Source organism: Nannobrachium achirus (genome assembly GCF_963921795.1).
Source record: "Nannobrachium achirus genome assembly, chromosome: 2".
In the NCBI taxonomy this organism is placed as follows: domain Eukaryota; kingdom Metazoa; phylum Chordata; class Actinopteri; order Myctophiformes; family Myctophidae; genus Nannobrachium; species Nannobrachium achirus.
This window is the reverse complement of record NC_137811.1, coordinates 18,476,876-18,496,580: the sequence shown is the minus strand read 5'-3', so window position 1 is coordinate 18,496,580 and position 19,705 is coordinate 18,476,876. Positions and strand designations below refer to the sequence as shown.

Genomic DNA, 19,705 nt, shown 5'->3' with positions numbered 1-19,705 from the left:
TGTTGTCGATTAAAGGGTGCACTTGGATTCAGCAATCAGTAAAAAAGGGGTACTGAAGAGTTTGAGAACCACTGGTATAGGATACAACAAGAGTAACACAGCAGGTGTGTTTTGGGGAGGAACCAATTGGCATAACGGTGAGCAAAAGGGTTCAAAACAAAACAAGACAAGACAAGTCATGGCTTCAAACGTGTGTTGTCACAACCCTGTCCTCGTCTTTCCCGTTCAAAGCTAACCGTAACGTTGAAACAGGGGCGAAATTAGATCTTATTCTGCATGGGTTTTCAGATCAAAAGGGCCCTGTACTGCTGTGAGGGGGGCCCATAGATTAGGAGATAATAATATATTGGAAATGACAAAATACATATCGTCGTTGTCGGGTGTAAACCTCGTATCTCCAAGTTTCAAATGTGTATGTTCTTTCGCAAAGTAAAGCCCTGCTTCATCAGACAAGGCCGTCGCACAAAAGTAGATCTGCTGTTTTCACAAGTAAATGAACGGTTTTGGACATACAAGGTTTTCACCCGACAACGGCGATATAATAGCCTATGAATTTATAATACTGTCACCAGTAGGGGGGCCCTTGGGTTCATTAAACCCATCAACCCTATACAAATTACGCTTGTGCGTTGAAAAATTGGAGAAACGCACTGACGGCTCTGTTTGTTCTCCTCCTGTCCCGTTGGGGGGAGCAGGCCTTCTCTAGGAGGTCTGCTCACCTCCTCCTACAGGCAGCACCAGGAGTCGCTGGCCGCCGAGAGGGAGAGGAGGCGCACGGAGAGGGAGGAGCGGCTGCAGAGGATCGAGAGGGAAGAAAGGAACCGCTTCAAGTGAGTCCAAAAAGACACCACGACGTCCAATCGCTGTCAATCATCTTTTATTATCTCTGGTGCTTCTGTTCGGCCCTCGAGCGAGGAACCAGAGGTAGTGATGATTCCATTCACCTGGCAGCAGGCACGTGCACACGTAGACATCAGAGGGGGCTTGAGCCCCTGCCCTTTTATCTGGGTGCCATGGCATTGGTCCGAAGGTTCATTAGTCCGAAGGTTCATTAGTCCGAATTTGTTATTAACTCTAACCCTAACCCTAACCTCAGTAACCCTAACTAAATTCGGACTAATGAACCTTCGGACTTATGGGCTGTCCCCTTTATCTGTCTGTAAAAAAGTGCCCTCTCCAGACCATGAATGCAGTTTTTACTGTGGTTAAAGAATTGCAAATGCGCTCTTTCCATGGCATACCTGAAGGCAGCATTCAAGAGAATAACCATGTCAAAACCCTCCTGAACTTGAATGCAGCTTCTCATGTTGAAAGAATGATTGAAAATAGCCGTCTGCTATTTTCGATGTTTTCAACAAAAGGCCCTTTTAGAAATTTCAGACCCTGCCTCTCTAACATTCTCTGCGCGTCCCTGCCTGGCAGGATGGTGGAACAGCTCTTAAAACCTAAAACAAAGAAACCAACTCCATATTGGCTACAACTAGAAAGATGTAATTCTGGGAAATTGCAAGTGTGGTTGCTGGAACGTGAGTCACACTTGCAAATGAATTCCGTCTCACTAATTGAATTTTCCCCTTTCAAGTCAATGGGGGAAAATGAATTCACTAATAAATGAATGGCCATATATGGAGATATCTGTGTCAGTCTTTGTACTTTTTATGCCCATATACAGTATGGAGATCCCTGATGTCATCAATATCTATGATGTCAGACATCTATGATGTCAGTCATCTCCATATATAGGAAAAGTTTAGTTTACATTTATATAAATTAAAATATATAACATATCTCTTAGCAAAATGCACGCATGTGTGTCCTGATGAAGCTGGTCGATTTGACATACAGTATATGGCCCAAGTGTGTGTCACCAAAACTGTGGGAGGAGTAGCGTGGCAAAATAAAGTTTATCTGGAAAGAAAGAAAGAAAGAAAGAAAGAAAGAAAGAAAGAAAGAAAGAAAGAAAGTCAGATAAGTACTGTAATCTATTAGGACAACCAGACTAATTCGATTATTTTGGTGTTGTGATGCTACAGATACATGATATTGTTCATCATAAAGTTCAATAAAGTAATGATACTGCACATGTAGCCCTTCACGAATAAAGGCGTAATGTAAACAGAGATGTCTAAACCTACAAAAACATTACACACACCAGTTGTGCTTTGCTGTTATAAAATGTACGATAATGAACACAGAAAACATAATCTCTTACCATGTCTCTCTCTTTCTCTCTCAGCCGGGACTATGTGGACAAGAGGGAAGAGAACCGACACGCCAGAGAAGAGAGGTGAGACTGCTTTTTAATGTCCAACGTGGGGGGTGAGGTGAGGCGGGTTCCGGAGAGTGTTGCAACAGTGAACACTGAAGCCAATAAAAATAAAAAAAAGCCTTTAACCCATTCAGAACGGATACACTATATTGTGTATCATTATTTTATGCTTTAACTATTGAAAAATAGCAGATATACAAGCTCACAGCGCGGCACCGAGTGCCGCGCTGCGAGCTTGTAGATGTGCTATTTTTGAAGAAAAAAAAATTGACCCGATTCTATAAGTGTCTTTTGAATCCTCCAAAGACTTTTTGAAAAAAACCTATGTTTCTATGTCAGCAATCTGGCCAGCCTTCGTCAAAGAAAAGGTCCTTTTCACTTAACTGGAGCTCCGTTAGTCTGTTCTTGAGAGACTACTATGTCAGTGGTTCTCAAACCTTTTCATGTGAAGGGCCCCCAAAATGATATTTATTTGGCCACGGACCCCCTTCTCAAAATATTTAGTTCCAGGGACCACCCAGAAGCAAAATTTTAGTTACAAACGTTCGCTTAGAAAATACATATATTCAAAGATTTGCACATATTTTCACGACTTTTTCAAAAATAGCAGATCTACAAGCTCGCAGCGCGGCACTCGGTGCCGCGCTGTGAGCTTGTATATCTGCTATTTTTCACTGGTTAAAGCATTCAATAATTCTAGGCCCTAAATGGGTTAAAGAAGTTTGTAAATGCTTTGATATGTTATTTATAAATGGCTAGCAGATGTGTGGGTGCGTGCGTTGCGGCACCCAGTGCAGCCTGAGGGCTGAGTTATAGGTGCCTGGGCCCCTACAGGCCTGCTCGGCATTAAGCCGTCCCCATCACCGCCGCGCAGAGGTGTGGAAATGCATTTTGGGATGGATCAGGTCCAGTTAACGAGGGCTTGTGTGCTTGAAAGCGTGCGTGCTTCAGGGTACACATTATTGTGTATCATTATTTTATGCTTTAACTATTGAAAAAAAGCAGATATACAAGCTGCGAGCTTGTAGATCTGCTATTTTTGAAAAATCGTGAAAATTAAAATTTTGACCCGATTCTATAAGTGTCTTTTGAATCCTAAGATTTTTTGAAAAACCTATGTTTCTATGTCAGCAATCTGGCCGGCCATCGTCAAAGAAAAGGTCCTTTTCACTTAACTGGAGCTCAGTTAGTCTGTTCTTGAGAGACTACTATGTCAGTGGTACTATGTCAGTGGCATCTCAAAATGTTTAGTTCCAGGGACCCCCCAGAAGCAAAATTTGAGTTACAAACGTTCACTTTGAAAATACATATATCCAAAGATTTGCACACATTTTCACGACTTAAAAAAAAAAATAGCAGATCTACAAGCTCACAGCTGTGAGCTTGTATATCTGCTATTTTTCACTGGTTAAAGCATTCAATAATTCTAGGCCTAAATGGGTTAAGGCTGCAGGCAATATATTAAAAAAAAATCAATATCGAGGTATCAACGTGCGAGGTATACATATCGACGAAGACTGCTTGAAATGAGGTATTGGTGTATGTGTCAAATTAATTGACACACCATGCATGCATGTAGCACATGCAAAAAAGCAGTCCATCTGTAACCAGGTGTGGTTATTTCAATAAAAACATTGTTGGAAAATGTCTTTATTCTATGTGTACTGTGCAGTGTGCAAGCATGGCTATTCTATTAATGATCTGGGTTAGACAGGCAGTGGACCTAAAGCAGAAACACATTAAAAATGATATAACGCAATGTTTTTACTAATAGCATGAGTAATATCGATATCGAGGTATTCAACAACATTATCGAATATCGGAAGGTTTTCGTAATATATCGCTCAGTCTTAATGTCCGTACACGGATAAATGTGTCCGTGGAAAGACTTGGTTTTGTCCGAGGGAATTCTAGACTTTCTTTTTTACACACCATTATAATGTTCCTATTTTCATCATAATTAATTTGTCCAATTACTCAATGTCAGTCTCCAAGTTTTCTTCAGAATATCTATGCCACTTATTTACTACGACACTAAGGCATATTTAGTACTAATGGTTCTCAAATGTTTCATTTGCAAGGACCCCCATAACTCTGACAGTGTACAAACGTACCATTTGTACACTCTCGATACATATGTACTGTACAAAAGAGCAAGAACCCCAAATGGGGTTCCAATCTTGAAAGGTATAGTTACAAAATGGGTTTCCCGTCCAAAATGGGTTAAAAAGGTTACCAAATGGATGCGTATGCAGTCCCCACTGACAGAGGATCAACTCTCTCTCTCTCTCTCTCCTGGTGCAGGTACAAGACGGTGGAGAGGCTGGCGGCGGGGGAGGAGCGCAGCAGCAGCAGCAGCAGAGCGCCCACCACCACCACCACCAACAGGGGGCGCACGGAGATCACCCTGTGCCTGAGCCCCACCCCTTCCTCCAGCCGATCCGCCTCCCGCTGCACCACGCCCTCCTCTGTGCTCTCGCAGGAGGAGGTGGCCGCCACCCCGGCCCCGACGCTAGGTAATGTTTTAACATTCAGACATTTGGTGGACGCTCTTAACTCTTATTGTGCCTATCCCGAACTAGTTCGGGATAATTATTAACGTCCTGGGTGCCTATCCCGAACTAGTTCGGCTTTTTAATTTTTAATTTTTTTTTGAGCCTCGCCGCCGGCCGTCATCTGTTTACACGGCCCGCGAGAGCGTCGCGCCGCCGATATTTACCATCCACTCCAATGCAATCCAGGATCTTTAGAGCTCATTTTCTCTGTTCCATGCATATCCATGAGGTGTGCAAGGTTTAATCATGGCTAAATCGCCGAAAATAGGGCTTCTAAAATGCTTGGTAGCCAATAGCTAACTTCAAGCTAACTTCATCCTGTTCCTGTACATGCACAAAGGAAAGTGTTCAGGCGCATCATGGCTGCGCACGGCTTGTGCATATACCAGCGTATCTCTATGGTGTTTTCTATGGCCACTGGGCGCCCTCTAATGGTGAAAAGGTGGCATTGAAAGGGTTAATAATCCATAGCAGGGGTCTTCAACGTTTTCAGGCCAAGGACCCCTTAGCTGAGAGAGAGATAAAGCAGGGACCACCTCTACATATTGTATAAATGTGTGATGGATATTCTCATCGATTTCATAGATAGATTCATAGACTTGTTTGACACTTAACCACTTAAAATCATAAATCGTCGATACTTAGTAGACTTGACCTTTCACTCTGTACTTGGTCTGCTCTTTTTTACCTCTAACCAAACTTATTTGCGCTGCGAGGCTTGTACAACCGCTTTATTTCCACTATACCATGTGTACAACAAAGTATTTAATTTTTCTACTCTGAAAGTGTAAAACGGGCAATAAAATAACAGACCCATAAGGCTTTTTTTTTTTTTACAGTGTCAGACACATAATGGTAAATTAACACACCCGGTTTTTACTGTGTGCTGTGTGTGTTTCTTTTATGAAAACCCTCCATTTTGGGACAATAAACTAGCTAATAGCTTCATCCATACATTGCAACATTCCAGATCCACACATGGGTGGGTTGAGGGGAGTTATTGGTGGGTTGGGGGAGTTATTGGTAGGTTGGTGGGTTGGGGAAGTTATTGGTAGGTTGGTGGGTTGGGGAAGTTATTGGTAGGTTGGTGGGTTGGGGAAGTTATTGGTAGGTTGGTGGGTTGGGGAAGTTATTGGTAGGTTGGTGGGTTGGGGAAGTTATTGGTAGGTTGGGGAAGTTATTGGTAGGTTGAGGGGAGTTATTGGTGGGTTGGGGGAGTTATTGGTGGGTTGGGGAAGTTATTGGTAGGTTGAGGGGAGTTATTGGTGGGTTGGGGGAGTTATTGGTGGGTTGGGGGAGTTATTGGTGGGTTGGGGGAGTTATTGGTAGGTTGAGGGGAGTTATTGGTGGGTTGGGGGAGTTATTGGTGGGTTGGGGGAGTTATTGGTGGGTTGGGGGAGTTATTGGTGGGTTGGGGGAGTTATTGGTGGGTTGGGGGAGTTCTTGGTGGGTTGGGGGAGTTATTGGCCCGCGGAGCTGGAACTCCTGGCCAGAGGACCGCTGACAATACTGGCAACGAGTCTCTTAATGTCCACCTGTCAGAGACGCTGGGTCGGGTATTAGCGCTTGGCGGGTTATTCTCGCATTGAAATCAGAATCAGCTGGATGTTTGCTGGCAACGGAAAGCGCACACACACACACACACACACACACACACACACACACACACACACACACACACACACACACACACACACACACACACACACACACACACACAGAAAACTCCTTCACTGTTTAAAATTAGTGTAAAAAATATTCAAGAAGAAAAGAAAAGCTGCTCTAGGAAAAAGTGGAACAAAAAAATGATTGAGTGTTTAGGCCTGCGTTGGCTTTCATCCTCATGCAGCTGATTGCATAGCTTTTGGTGTGTTGCAATCCTCTATGATTCATATGCATGTGTTTATGTATGTTAGCGCAGTGTAAATGTACTTACATTCCTGCCGTACAAGCAGAACAGATGGTGTTTGTCTAAACGGACTTTATCTTCCATATCTTTCAATATTGCGGTTTATGCGAATAAAGCGATTACTTTGATGGCCACCTATACTTCAGTTTAATTTAATAGGAAATGGTTACTTTATACAAATCTGATCGTGTATATCAAGCGATTTCTCAACGCTTAACGCTGTGGGCTTAGCACGCACGTTTGGCTCGTAAACCACGATATGCTGCGCAGTGTTTTCTAGAGATAAATGACTCCCGTTGGTCCCATTTGACACGTTTTATCACCTTCATTAAGAAGAAGGGTCGGTCGCTGTCGCTGGACGCTGTTTGGACTGGAAACAACCGACAACGTTTGGACCGTGGACCATTAACCACTTAAACACCAGCAATGCATCCATACTGTGGGGAAATACGTTGCAACGTGTGCATGTTCATTCATTCATTCATTGATTTATTCATTGATTCATTCATGTATTCATTCAGTCATTCATTCATTCATACAGCTGGAAAAAGCTTGAAAGCTCGAAACGCATCGCTTCGCTCCAAAAAAATAACTTCTGGGAACTTCTAGATCAAGGGTAAAAGGTCTACTTACCACTAGGGCATTAACGACTTGTGATTTTTGCAAGTCGACTCGACTCAGTAAAAAGTTGAGTTTATCGTTTGATGACGTCATCACATCACACACGACCCCCCCAATTATTTTGGGGGGGTCCCCAGATGATCAACTTAATGTGCAACATTGTTTTCTCACTCAACTGTAAACAAACCAACATAAATTTGAAGTATATAGAGGGTATCTTCACATTTCTAAAGTGCCAATTTAAGGACTTTTTAATACCTCTAAAATGACAAATTAAACATTGTCCAAGTTGTCAAATATATAGAGGCAGAAATTGTGAAAATAGCTGATCTACCGGTACATGCTCACAACGCCTCGCATCGCGAGGCGTTGTGAGCATGTAGATCTGCTATTTTCACAATAGAACCATGTTATACCAAATGTAATGTAGCACTGTAATATTGGATCATTCCGTCCTTGACAATAAGCAATCCTACTGTTTGAAGGCTGTACAGACGCACACATGGAGCAAAAATAATGATAGAAAAAAATACTGATTTTTTTTTCAACTTCGGCTTTCGACTTTTTCTGGTGGGAGTCGACTTGTTTTATGAAGTCGACTCAATCGACTTGTCGACTTTTTGGTTAATGCCCTACTCGCCACCAAACCTTCTCGCCCTGATTTGTTTCTACCGAACTTGCGCTGACCGCTCGGTGGAACAGTTCTAGTAATCTTGTTTTATTTACTGAGGATAAGGTTAGATATAACTTTACGGTTAAGCATAGCTTTACTGAGGTTAGGATTAGGAATAGGGTTAGGTTTTGGCACCGTTGGTTTGGCATGAGGTTAGGTTTAACCGTTTAGGCATAGTTTACCGGATAGACACCCGAGGCGACTGCGTTTTAGGGCGAGCTTTACCAAAAAACACAACAAGTCAGAATACGGAGACAAGCGGTTTCTGCCTGACAGCAAGGATATTATTGTGATCAGTGGTCCGGTGAAGCTCTGTTGTGTTGGACAGTGATGAATCAAAGCCAAGCCAGAGGGAGAACATTTTACATTCCCCCACAGTTCTCTTCAGGCACGTGCACACATAGACATCGAAGGGGGCTTGAGCCCCTGCCCTTTTATCCATCTGTAAAAAGTGCCCTCTCCAGACCATGAATGCAGTTTTTACTATGGTGAAAGAAACGTAAATGCCCCCTTTCCATGCCATACGTGAAGGCAGCATTCAAGAGAATCGCCTTGTCCAAACTCTCCTGAACTTGAAGGCAGCATCTTATGTTGAAAGAATTGCCCTCTTTGTGTACGCCACATCTCCAGTATTCACTTGGTTATGCTTAGTTTGGTGTGGTATCAAGTACCGAAAATAGCCGACCTCCAAGCTCACAACGCAATGCGACGCGTTGTGAGCTTAGAGGTCTGCTATTTTCGATATTTCCACCAAAAGGCCCTTTTAGAAAGCTCAGCCCCTGCCTCTCTAACATTCTCTGCGCGTCCCTGGTTCTCATCTCGTCTCACAGCCTGTTCTGGTTCCTCTCTCTCTCCCCCAGGAACGGAGCGGCTCGTCCCAGAGCCAAACCTCGACCCGCCGTCCAGAACCAGGAGCTCCGCGGCGGGAGGCGCGCCGGCACCGGGGCTCCCCGCTACTCCTCCCCCCGGCGCGCCTCCCTCCAGGCCAGAGGAGGAGCGGACGCAAGCAGAGGAGGAGGAGACGACGCGGGCGAACGCGACGAAGACGAAGGCCGAGGCACAGAGAAACAGAGGGACGGAGCTAGCGGGAGCTAACAGGCACACGGAAGTGAAGCTAGGAAGGAAGCAGGAGGTGGAGGAGAAGGAGGTAGCGGCGATGGGACACGTGGAGGAGGTGGTGGAGGTGGTGGAGGTGATCGAGGTGACCGAGGAGGTGGTGGTGACGGTAGTCGGAGTGACGGAACAAGGGGGCGAGGAGGTGGAGATGGTGGAGGTGGAAGAGGAGGAGGAGGAGGAGGAGGAGGGGCAGCCCATGGAGGAGGTGGTGCTCCTCAGTGAGAAGGAGCGTCAGAACGAGGAGGTGAACGAGAAGGACAACTGCTCGGCGTCCAGCATCTCCTCGGCCAGCAGCACGCTGGAGAGGGAGGAGCGGGAGGACAAGCTGACCAATGACATCGAAGCAGGTGAGGAGCGAGAGGACAAGCTGACCAATGACATTGAAGCAGGTGAGGAGCGAGAGGACAAGCTGACCAATGACATCGAAGCAGGTGGGGGATAGTGATGTGTCGTTCATGAGTGATTTGTTCATAAGAATCGAATCATTAGCATGACTCTTGAACGATTCGTTCAAATCTCTGAAATGGGTCGTTCACACTTTCGTTCACACCCCCGCCCCTCCCCCTAATAGCCCCGGCCGGCAGACAGGACGCGACGGCGGGCTGTACTCGCGACGTAATAAAAACGCTCCCGCGATTGTGTTTTTCACGGGACGATCGCGCTATGAACGAATCATTTGAACGAATCTTTTGAACGGATCATTACCGTGAACGTGAACGAAATGATCCGTTCACTGAAATGAACAGGATTGCCCATCACTAGTGGGGGACCGTGCTTATACTCTCACTACGTGTTGACTTCCCCTGGATGGCATTATGAATCACTCATAGGCTACTTTCTGAGAAGATAAAAAGTATTATTGCACTTTTTTTGTTTTAGCTTGTGCCCTTTTTTGCATTTTCTCAGAACAAAACCTAATAACACAGGTCTAGTGTGAAGTGAGCAGTATTTATGAGTTAATTGCATCAAGCGTCCCGCTAGCCAATCACAGCGCGTCCTGTGAAGCGTGGCCAATGGGACCCTGGGCGTACAACAAACTTTTGAGCCGTTTGTGCCAAGATGTAGGTAGGCCATTAGGGACCTTCTTTTTTAGCCTCGAACCTTCTTGCACTTTCCAAGAACAATATAAGTATTTGCTGATATTTCTTGTCTCTTAAATGCAGTGAGTTCAAGGCTATTGTAATGAAGCCTTCATTATGAAGCCATCTTTGTCTGCATGCATGAATCTCTGTCCCCCAAATGTCACCACCAGAGGGTGCTGAAACGCCAAATGCGTCTTAGAAAATGCACACGTCTTGGTTGTCTTGTTATAGGTTACCTATAGAGCAATCTGAGTTCCCAGAGGTAATTTTTTCCGTCACTAGGGGGCGAAAACTGAAAATTACTTCTATTCTCCGCTCAAGTGAAAAGGAACAAAACAGTAGAGGGCGCTGTTTTCGCCTTTTCTTTGACGATGGCTAGCCAGATTGCCTATAGAGCAACATTTTGTGAGCCTCTAGATTGGCTACTTTCACAATTATTATCCCTAACCCTAACCCACCAGGCATCGGAGAGACGATGTTTTGCACGCTGTCCGTCCTTCCGTGCATGCGGGTGTCCTTGCGAGCGTTACCAGCTAATCTCCGGTGCCGTTAGGCCGGTCTCGCCCAAAAAAACTAGCCGATATTTCATATTCTATCCTCATTGGCTAACATTGGATTCCAAAGTTTGCAGGATTGGTCCGTTTTGAACAAAATGCTTCAAATCATGAACGCAGCCTAGGATTTGTGTGAAATTTGGCCCACTAGTTATCATTATTATTATCTACGCCTTTTCACAATAGGCGGGCCGAGGCTATGGCTATTTGGGGTTCCTTGCCATGGAAATGTTCCTGAATCCCTGTGGGTTCAAATTCCACCTTTTCTTTTGTCCCCCTCTGACAAACCAACAGGCCAGTGGACGCAGTGCACCAAGGACGCGGACGCCAACGACAAGATCCTGAACAACAAGCGCTTCATGCTGGACATGCTGTACGCCCAGAAGGGCTCGGGCCAGCAGGACGGAGAGGGCAAGCTGGAGGCCGAGTCCCAGAGGGAGAAGAAATGCACCATGGAGGAAGAGGAGGAGGAGACGGAGGTGACCAGCCTGGCCAGCAGGATCTGCACCCTGGAGGCCCACCGGCAGGCCAGGGAGGACAGTGTGAAGAAGATGGAGGTGGGAGTCAGGGACGTTTCTCTGTCAGTGGTTCTTAATCTTTGTCATGTCAAGGATTATATGTATATTTGGCCACCGACCCCCATCTGAAAATATTTAGTTCCTGGTAGGGATGCGGTATCGGTACTCGCAGAATCGGAAACTCGCCCCGATAACGGGCTATTTTGCTGTAATCATCCGATATTGCTCACGGCAGCGCCCGATACCAGAGTGTTCCAATACAGGGCTCTCTGGTGTGTTCCGTGGCCGCCTCGCCTCTCTCTCTCAATGTGTTACAGCCATCTGATAAAAGAATTAAAAAAAAACATAATTTAAAGACGTTTTATTGTATTATTAATAAGGCTGGGACTTTAACTGATTAATTGTGATTAATTAATTACAGAAAATTAACGCGATTAAAAAAAATTACGCATTTTAATCGCACTTAGTTTTTGCACCACTGAACCTTCAGTTTCGGGCATACCGATAATAGTGATGCACCAACCAAGAAGAGACGACAAAAGCAAAGGGAGAAGTAGTCGATCAGAGCGCTTTGCTTGGCCCAGTGGATGCGAAATGTAGATTTAAAAAACTTACTTGTTGATTCACTCGTACAATAAAATGTGTTTTACTTGAAAGAAATGCTTCTCAGGTCAAATATCGATGTGCGATTAAAATGTGATTAATTGCAATTAATTAATCACAGAGCCTGTAATTAATTAGATTAAAAATTTTAATCGCATCCCAGCCCTAATTATTAATTGTACTCAGTATCGGTATTCGGTATCGGCAAGTACTCAAATTAAGTACTTGTACTGGTACTTGGTCAGCAAAAAATTGGTATCGGGACATCCCTAGTTCCTGGGAATCAGAATCTGCGTTATTGTCACATCACAGGTTTACAGAAGTAAAAATGAAAAGAAAAACGAAAAACGTGGTTGAAATTAGTTTTTGTGCAATGTTCTATAGTTTTTGCTATTTCCATTTGGTTATTTCATTGACCACTTGAACCCTCAAGCAACCCTATTCTGGGGTGAACATGCGCCAAAAACATTTCGATCTACAAGTGCTGCACGGCGTTGTCAGTGTAAATCGTCTATTTATGGTAAGGACATTTGGCAGAGTGGGAGGGAAAAAAACATACCAAGTACACTCTTTGCTGGTCTTGTTTTATCAGGGTGAAAGTAGTACCGGATAATGTAGCTCACACAGCAAAATGAATATTAAAAGGATGTAGGATGACGAAGGACAGTTGCACAGATAATTTTAAATCTTCTGCGATTATTCTAAGCATTTTTGTGTTTTATAAATCACGATAAAGGATAATAATAAGGATTATTATTCTGCCTCATAGGTGGGGAACCTGGACAACCAGGGCAACGTGCGGGCAGTGGCAGAGAAGTTCGGGGACCTGGTGAAGGGCTTGACGTCTCCTCCGGAGTTCGATCCTTGTTCTTCCTCGTCCAAAGAGCAGCCTCCGCCTCAGCCCCGCCCCTCGTCGCCCCTCCCCCCAAAGAAGGAGTCGGACCACATCTGGGACCAGCTGCTGGCCACGCCCAGGTAGGACGTGGGATGATGATATGAGAAATGACACCTTAAGATTATTGTGGCAAAACATATTTGCGATTAACCATATTGTCGCAATAATCAAAAAAATGCCACTATTGTTTGACCACTTGAACTCCCAAATCCCAATTCTGGGGGGGGATTGTTAGGCTAAATCGTCTAATAAGTCTAATAAGGGAGTAACAAATGTGCTCTTTGCAAGGACAGAGGGTTTATGTGGGACTGAATTTGCAGATCAACAAAAGAGAATTCATCCCAACGAATGACAATTTCACGACGTATCTGTGGATTTATGTTGGGAACCCCTCCAAAATGAGATGGTATCCTAATAAAGAAACTTTAACACACAATGAATTAAAATCCCTGTGATGCGATTATTGCAAGCATTTGGTCTTGATTTAGTCGACTGGAGTTTCTTTTCTTGATTTAGTCGACTGAAGTCTTACAAAATTCAGTCGACTAAAACTAAGACGTAAAACATTTTAGACAACTTAAAACAGGGGTCTTCAACGTTTTCAGGCCAAGGACCCCTTAACTGAGAGAGAGATGAAGTAGGGACCCTCTACATATTGTATTTTCATCAACTTGTTTGACAGCACTGTCATCAGTCTATGTCTGATTTGTGTTAATGTTTTTTCAGACATTTTAGCCACTTCAATCATTGATACTTACTTACTATAGTAAACTTGATCCTTTCACTCTGTACTTGGTCTGCTCTTTTTTTTTTACCTCTACACCAAACCTATTAGCTTGTAGATCTGCTATTTTTGTCTTAAGTTCTCCTCAGAATAGGGGATGCGAGGGTTCAAGTTTTTAATGTAAAAGAATTATCCTTATCACACAAGGATTTGGCAGCCCCCCTGTAGTAACTCTGAGGACCCCTCTGGGGGCCCGGACCCCCTGTTGAAGACCCCTGACTTAAAATATTTCTTTTATCACGATAATAATCCAACAATACCGATGATTGCCTCCCCCACAGGGAGCTGCGCATCAAGGAGATGGACTTCACGGACCTGGGAGAGGAGGACGACAGTGACATCCTGGACATGGACAGCGAGCTGCTCATGGGCTCCGGGCAGCACCACCACCTCCACCACCACCACCACCTGCTGCCCCCGCCCCCGCCCCTCCCCCCGCCCGCCCCGCCCCTGTCCATGCTGGGCTGCTGCCCGCCGCCCCCCATGATGCCGCCGCCCCCTCCCTTCATGGCGCCCTTCCCCCCGCCCTCCCCCCAGCACAGCCGAGGAGGAGGAGGTAAGAACTATGACGCACTGTTCTGCGTTTGTTTGATTGTGCATTCTCATGGGGGTCTAATTGCCGGACTATAAGCCGCAGGTTTTTTCCCATGGTTTGAACCCTGCGGCGTATACAACGGTGCGGCTTGTATATCGATTTTTACAGCTAACGGCCAGTTAGTTTGTTTTACATTGGTCTTTAACTCATTTCCTGCGATCCCCGTCGAAACCGGAGATTTCCCGCTGTACCGCTCTGCCATGCCCGTAGATCCCGTAAATGTAATTAGCTTTAATCATTATGAAACAATTAAAAGTATGATTGCTGTTTATAGCCGATTCGGACTCTTTAGGCCCGCCTCCTAACTGTATCCGGCCGTAGTTCCTGTTTTGACCGGATCTAGGTTTCCGTATCCGGTCTAAGGCCCAATCATAGCTCCGCTCCCATAGGTTTCCATTGTAAACAAGGAAGCTGCCTGCACGGCCATAACATGGTCTTTTTTCACGCAGATTTTTTTTATTTGGAAGCTGTTTGATTCTTTTACCCGCCTGGCATATGATCTTCGCACATATCGTCTGCTATGTGCGCAACGCACAGCTCGGCCTTTTACATGAGTTTTTCTGTAAACAGTAGCAGATACAGCCTGACAACGGATATTTCTTTTTCCAATGGGATTGTTTTTTTCGAAAGCTGTGGTCGGGTCTACAACGCTGGTACATGTTACATGCACAGATCATGCTCACAACGCCTCGCAACGTGAGGCGTTGTGAGCATGTAGAACGGCTATTTTCACAATAGAACCGTGTTATACAAAATGTAATGCCTCAACTCTTAGTGCTCGTCAGGGTGGGGGGGGGGGGGGGTCCCCAGTTAAAATATGATTATTTTGGGGGTCGTGGCCTGAAAAGGTTGAGAACCACTGTGCTATACAGTAGCTGCCAAGGACACACATACACACACACACACACACTCACACACACACACACACACACACACACACACACACACACACACACACACACACACACACACACACACACACAAAATCACACAGTGTTCCAAGTGTGGAGATGACTTTTGCTTTCTTTTGGGTGTTTTATCTGTAGCCTACATGTATATTTAATGTATTGTCCTGAATGAGTGCATTGACCTGAGCAAAACCAATGTCCCTCGTGGATAATAAAGACATGTAATCTGATCTAAACCACTAGGGGGAGTCGGAGGAGAGGGCCAGTCGTCGCCGCTCTTCCAGAAGAAGAAGAAGACCATCCGTCTGTTCTGGAACGAGGTGCGTCCTGTGGACTGGCAGAGCCAGGAGGTCCAGCGCAAGGAGGTCCAGGGGGTCCCCCGGCGATGCAGGGGGTCCCTGTGGTCCCGGCTGGAGCCCGTCAAGCTGGACACCTCCAAGCTGGAGCAGCTGTTCGAGTCCAAGTCCAAGGAGATGCCCGTCACCAAGGTACGTCCCAGTTCCCATAGAGGCCAGCGTGTCTTCATGTGTTGGTCTGTACACAGTGGTTGAAAAAGTACTCACATTTTCTACTTAAAGACCGGCTGACACGCCCAGAAGTTTAACATTATGATACAGTAGGTCACGTGGTCTTTCTCCAAACAGTCTGAAAAGGAGGCGGGGCCATATCAGAAAGTAGTGAATGTATACTTCATCCGTCGTGCGGTGCCGCGCACAACGTGACGCGTTGTTGTTAGCTTGTAGCGCCACACCACACGGCTATTTTGGAGAGCTAGTGTGTGTGTGTGTGTGTGTGTGTGTGTGTGTGTGTGTGTGTGTGTGTGTGTGTGTGTGTGTGTGTGTGTGTGTGTGTGTGTGTGTGTGTGTGTGTGCGTGCGTGCGTGCGTGCGTGCGTGCGTGCGTGCGTGCGTGCGTGCGTGCGTGCGTGTTAGAGACGTGTGTGTGTCATACGTCTCTGACACGCACACACACACACACACACACACACACACACACACACACACACACACACACACACACACACACACCACACACACACACACACACACACACACACACACACATACACACATTAAAACCAGTCTGCAACTAGAAAGTTAACAGAAAACAGGTTCACTTTGCTGGCAAAAATAAAAAAATAAAACAATACAGCAACCACATTAATTACAGCCAGCAGCGTAGCCAGGATTGACCAACTGGCGAGGCCTGGCACAATGTGGGTGGGCACAGACGTGAGCTTGTACATCGGCTATTTTAAAATAGCGAACATTGAAATATTTACAGGGACACAATACAGTCATATGTCATGGAAGTGGACTTCCCAAGCAATATGGAGACGTTTTAATTTGAGAAATCGCTTCATAATTGAATAAGCTATGATCAAATCAAACTGTGGTGTCTTTCTTTACTTCCTAGATAGCCGCACATCGCCGCACCGCACCGCACTGCACATCGCCGCGCCGCACCGCACATCGCCGTGCCGCAACGCGCATCGCCGCGCTGCTCTGCACATCGCCGCTCTGCACATCGCCGCTCTGCACATCGCCGCACCGCACCGCACTGCACATCGCCGCGCCGCACCGCACATCGCCGTGCCGCAACGCGCATCGCCGCGCTGCTCTGCACATCGCCGCTCTGCACATCGCCGCGCCGCACATCGCCGCACTGCACCACATATCGCCACACATCGCCGCACATCGCCGCAAATGTTTTAGTTCTTTTTGGGTGGGCACAAAAACGAAATGGGTGGGCCTAGGCCTAGTCAGGCCCACCCATGGCTACGCTGCCGATTACAGCAACATCATATTTATTCATATTGTGCTAATCTTTGATGATATAGCGCTAGCGTGTGTGTGTGTTTGTGTGCGTGCGTGCGTGCGTGCGTGCGTGCGTGCGTGTGTGAGAGATCCGTCGTGAGGTTTTATTTAGCTTTATAATCCATGGGTACATCTGCACACTATTTACTTCAATTCAGAGAAAAAGACAGGTTTTTGTCTTGCAGTTCTGCTCTGCTTCAGCCCCCCCCCAATTCATAATTCAATAGTTCCTGCCGTGCGTTGTTCTATTTTGGTTTTGCAACACGTGCAGCCGTTTAGCCAGAGAAGTGTGTGTTTGTGTGTGTGTGTGTGTGTGTGTGCGTGCGTGCGTGCGCGCGAGCTGCTGGTCTCTGTGAGAGGAGTGTGCTGCTATAGAGCAGAGTAGAGTGGGCCCAGACACCACCAGGCCCTGTCACCCTGCACGCACACACACGCACACGCACACACAGAGAGAGAGAGACAGACCCACCTCGTGGTTCCAAATAGTTCCAGACTCACATATCAACCAGACCCACACATCAGTATCTGCGATTATGCAGCCGATGTTGTCCCGATTCTCGTCCACTTTTCACCCGGTGTCCCCATTCCAGTCAGGAACACCCACACACATTTAACCATTATCTCAAAAGAGATGGAATACAGTTATACTTGGCGTATTCTGCTAAGCAGCGTGCTAAGCGAAATCAGGGAACGCTCTGCGAAGTAGCCGTAGGTCTAGTAGGTCCACCTCACCGGGGCAGATGTATGGTGAGTGATGGAATCCACCGCCCGCTGCATGGGTGCTGCATACGTAGAAACACACCCAAAGATGTGGAATTTACAGCTGTGTTTTCTTTCCGTCTGTCCGTAGTTCACCGTTGTTTGATGTTTAATGCCGTTCTTCCCCCCCCCTGCTATAATCTATGATCATACTTTGATCACCAAAGGCTACGGTGGCCTCTGTTCTTCTGTCATTATCTCCTCCACACACGCAATTCAAGTCGTTAGGAAATATTTGCATAACCCATGATACTATATAATATAGAATGCAGCCATTCTCAAACGGGTTTTAGGAACATTCTCTGGAGTTCACGGCACAATGTACTCGATGCACCCTAGTAGCCATACACCCTCCCACCCGTCTACGCTTGTTCTGGCCCTGGGACAATGTTTGTGAAAGCCCCCCCCCCCCCCATCCTCAGTTTTCATTTATTCATTTGTAACTCTATAGACTTAGAGGGTACAAATGGCTTACATTTTGTACACTCTCAGAGTTTAAATTCAATCCGTCACTAAGTCTTATATATCATATCTGAGCTTCAAACCTGGTCTCTAGACCAAAGTTGTTCCGCTAACACAGCAACCTTACTATAGGAATATAGCGTTATTTAACATGTATTTTTACAAAACATTATCACTTACACCACCTTTTAAAAGGTTCTGGATTGGAGCTTTAACAGTCTACACTGGCTATGCTGGGGTTGACACTATAGCAGGTGACCGACTGACCGTGGCAAGTAAATAAAACGTTTGTGCAAGTTGAGTTTGCTTTTAGGTTGCTCTTGTGTGGGGAAGAAATTCTATTTGTGGTTCGCTATAAACACAAGTTCACCTTCAAATACGACATTCTGCATAATGAGTACTTTCTATTTTGGTAAATTTTTGATACCAATACTGTACTTTTAGTCAAGTACATTTTGAATTCCAGAGTATTTCCACATTGCTATATTGATACTTAATTAAACATTTGAGAACTGGAGGCGACCGCTGGCCTACCGGTCCAGGCCCATACCACATAGGTTCTGATGCCTGACAGGGTGTCGTGGGTTTGAGTCCCGTTCCCGACGACCTTTGCTGCATGTCACTCCCCATCTCTCCCCCCATTTCCTGTCAGTCTACTGTCCTCTCAACAAAGGCATACAAACCCAAAAACAAATCGTAAAAAAAAAACACTGCTCTCACACTGCCTTTTTTGTCCGTTCCACAGAAGGCAGCGGTGGACGGCAAGCGCCAGGAGATCATCGTGCTGGACTCCAAACGCAGCAACGCCATCAACATCGGCCTGACCGTCCTGCCTCCTCCACGCACCATCAAGACGGCCATCCTCAACTTTGACGAGTACGCTCTGAACAAGGAAGGCATAGAGGTGAGCCCAACTGGTCCATGTATTGTCCACCACGCAGTAGTCGGTCACAGTTAAACACTGTGGGGCGGTTATAACAACTGGGTCCCCACTCCCTTGGGATGTTTTTGTCTGCATTATTTAGACTAGCCCTTACCCGTTCAAAGATATGAGCTCCGAAATGATGTGCAGTGTGTGGATTATGGGATGTGCACTGTGCACACAGTATATGAGGGATGGAAAGTAACTTTAACTGGTGCTTGCATGCTAATATGTAGGAGCATCAATGTAAGAAATACCCGTTCCATTTAACGGCTACAGAGATACTGTGTACCGATCTGCATGATTTTGGACAACATCTGTAACAGGGCCAGAACCACCCCCCCCCCCCACCGCCCGCCCGCCCGCCTGCCCGCCTGCACACACACACACCCCCCCCCCCCCCCCCCCCGTGTGTGTGTGTGTGTGTGTGTGTGTGTGTGTGTGTGTGTGTGTGGGTTTGTGTGTGATTGTGCATGGCCTGAACAGCAGCGCCCCTCGTGTGGTCACAAAAGGTACTGTAGGCTAAATAGATATAGATACACCATAAAAATGCAATTATACAGCATACGATTTGTGAAAGTGACAAACGGGCTTCACAGTTATGTCAGGTGTGTTCATATGCTGATGGTGATGCGATTTCAGATCAATTGCTCCAGCCACTGAG

General features: G+C 46.0%; 1 protein-coding gene across 1 annotated transcript in view; it reads left to right on the top strand.

The window, feature by feature from the left end:
- LOC308296916 (FH1/FH2 domain-containing protein 3-like) overlaps window positions 1-19,705 on the top strand; it is a gene marked incomplete at both ends in the record, with an annotated part of 288,271 nt that overhangs the window by 247,699 nt on the left and 20,867 nt on the right. The window contains 9 exons of the mRNA XM_080740269.1: window positions 696-830; window positions 2,237-2,287; window positions 4,574-4,785; window positions 8,888-9,490; window positions 11,074-11,336; window positions 12,670-12,875; window positions 13,861-14,135; window positions 15,326-15,570; window positions 18,865-19,023. Coding sequence (XP_080596395.1) covers window positions 696-830; window positions 2,237-2,287; window positions 4,574-4,785; window positions 8,888-9,490; window positions 11,074-11,336; window positions 12,670-12,875; window positions 13,861-14,135; window positions 15,326-15,570; window positions 18,865-19,023 — 2,149 coding nt within the window. The remainder of the gene's footprint in view (window positions 1-695; window positions 831-2,236; window positions 2,288-4,573; window positions 4,786-8,887; window positions 9,491-11,073; window positions 11,337-12,669; window positions 12,876-13,860; window positions 14,136-15,325; window positions 15,571-18,864; window positions 19,024-19,705) is intronic.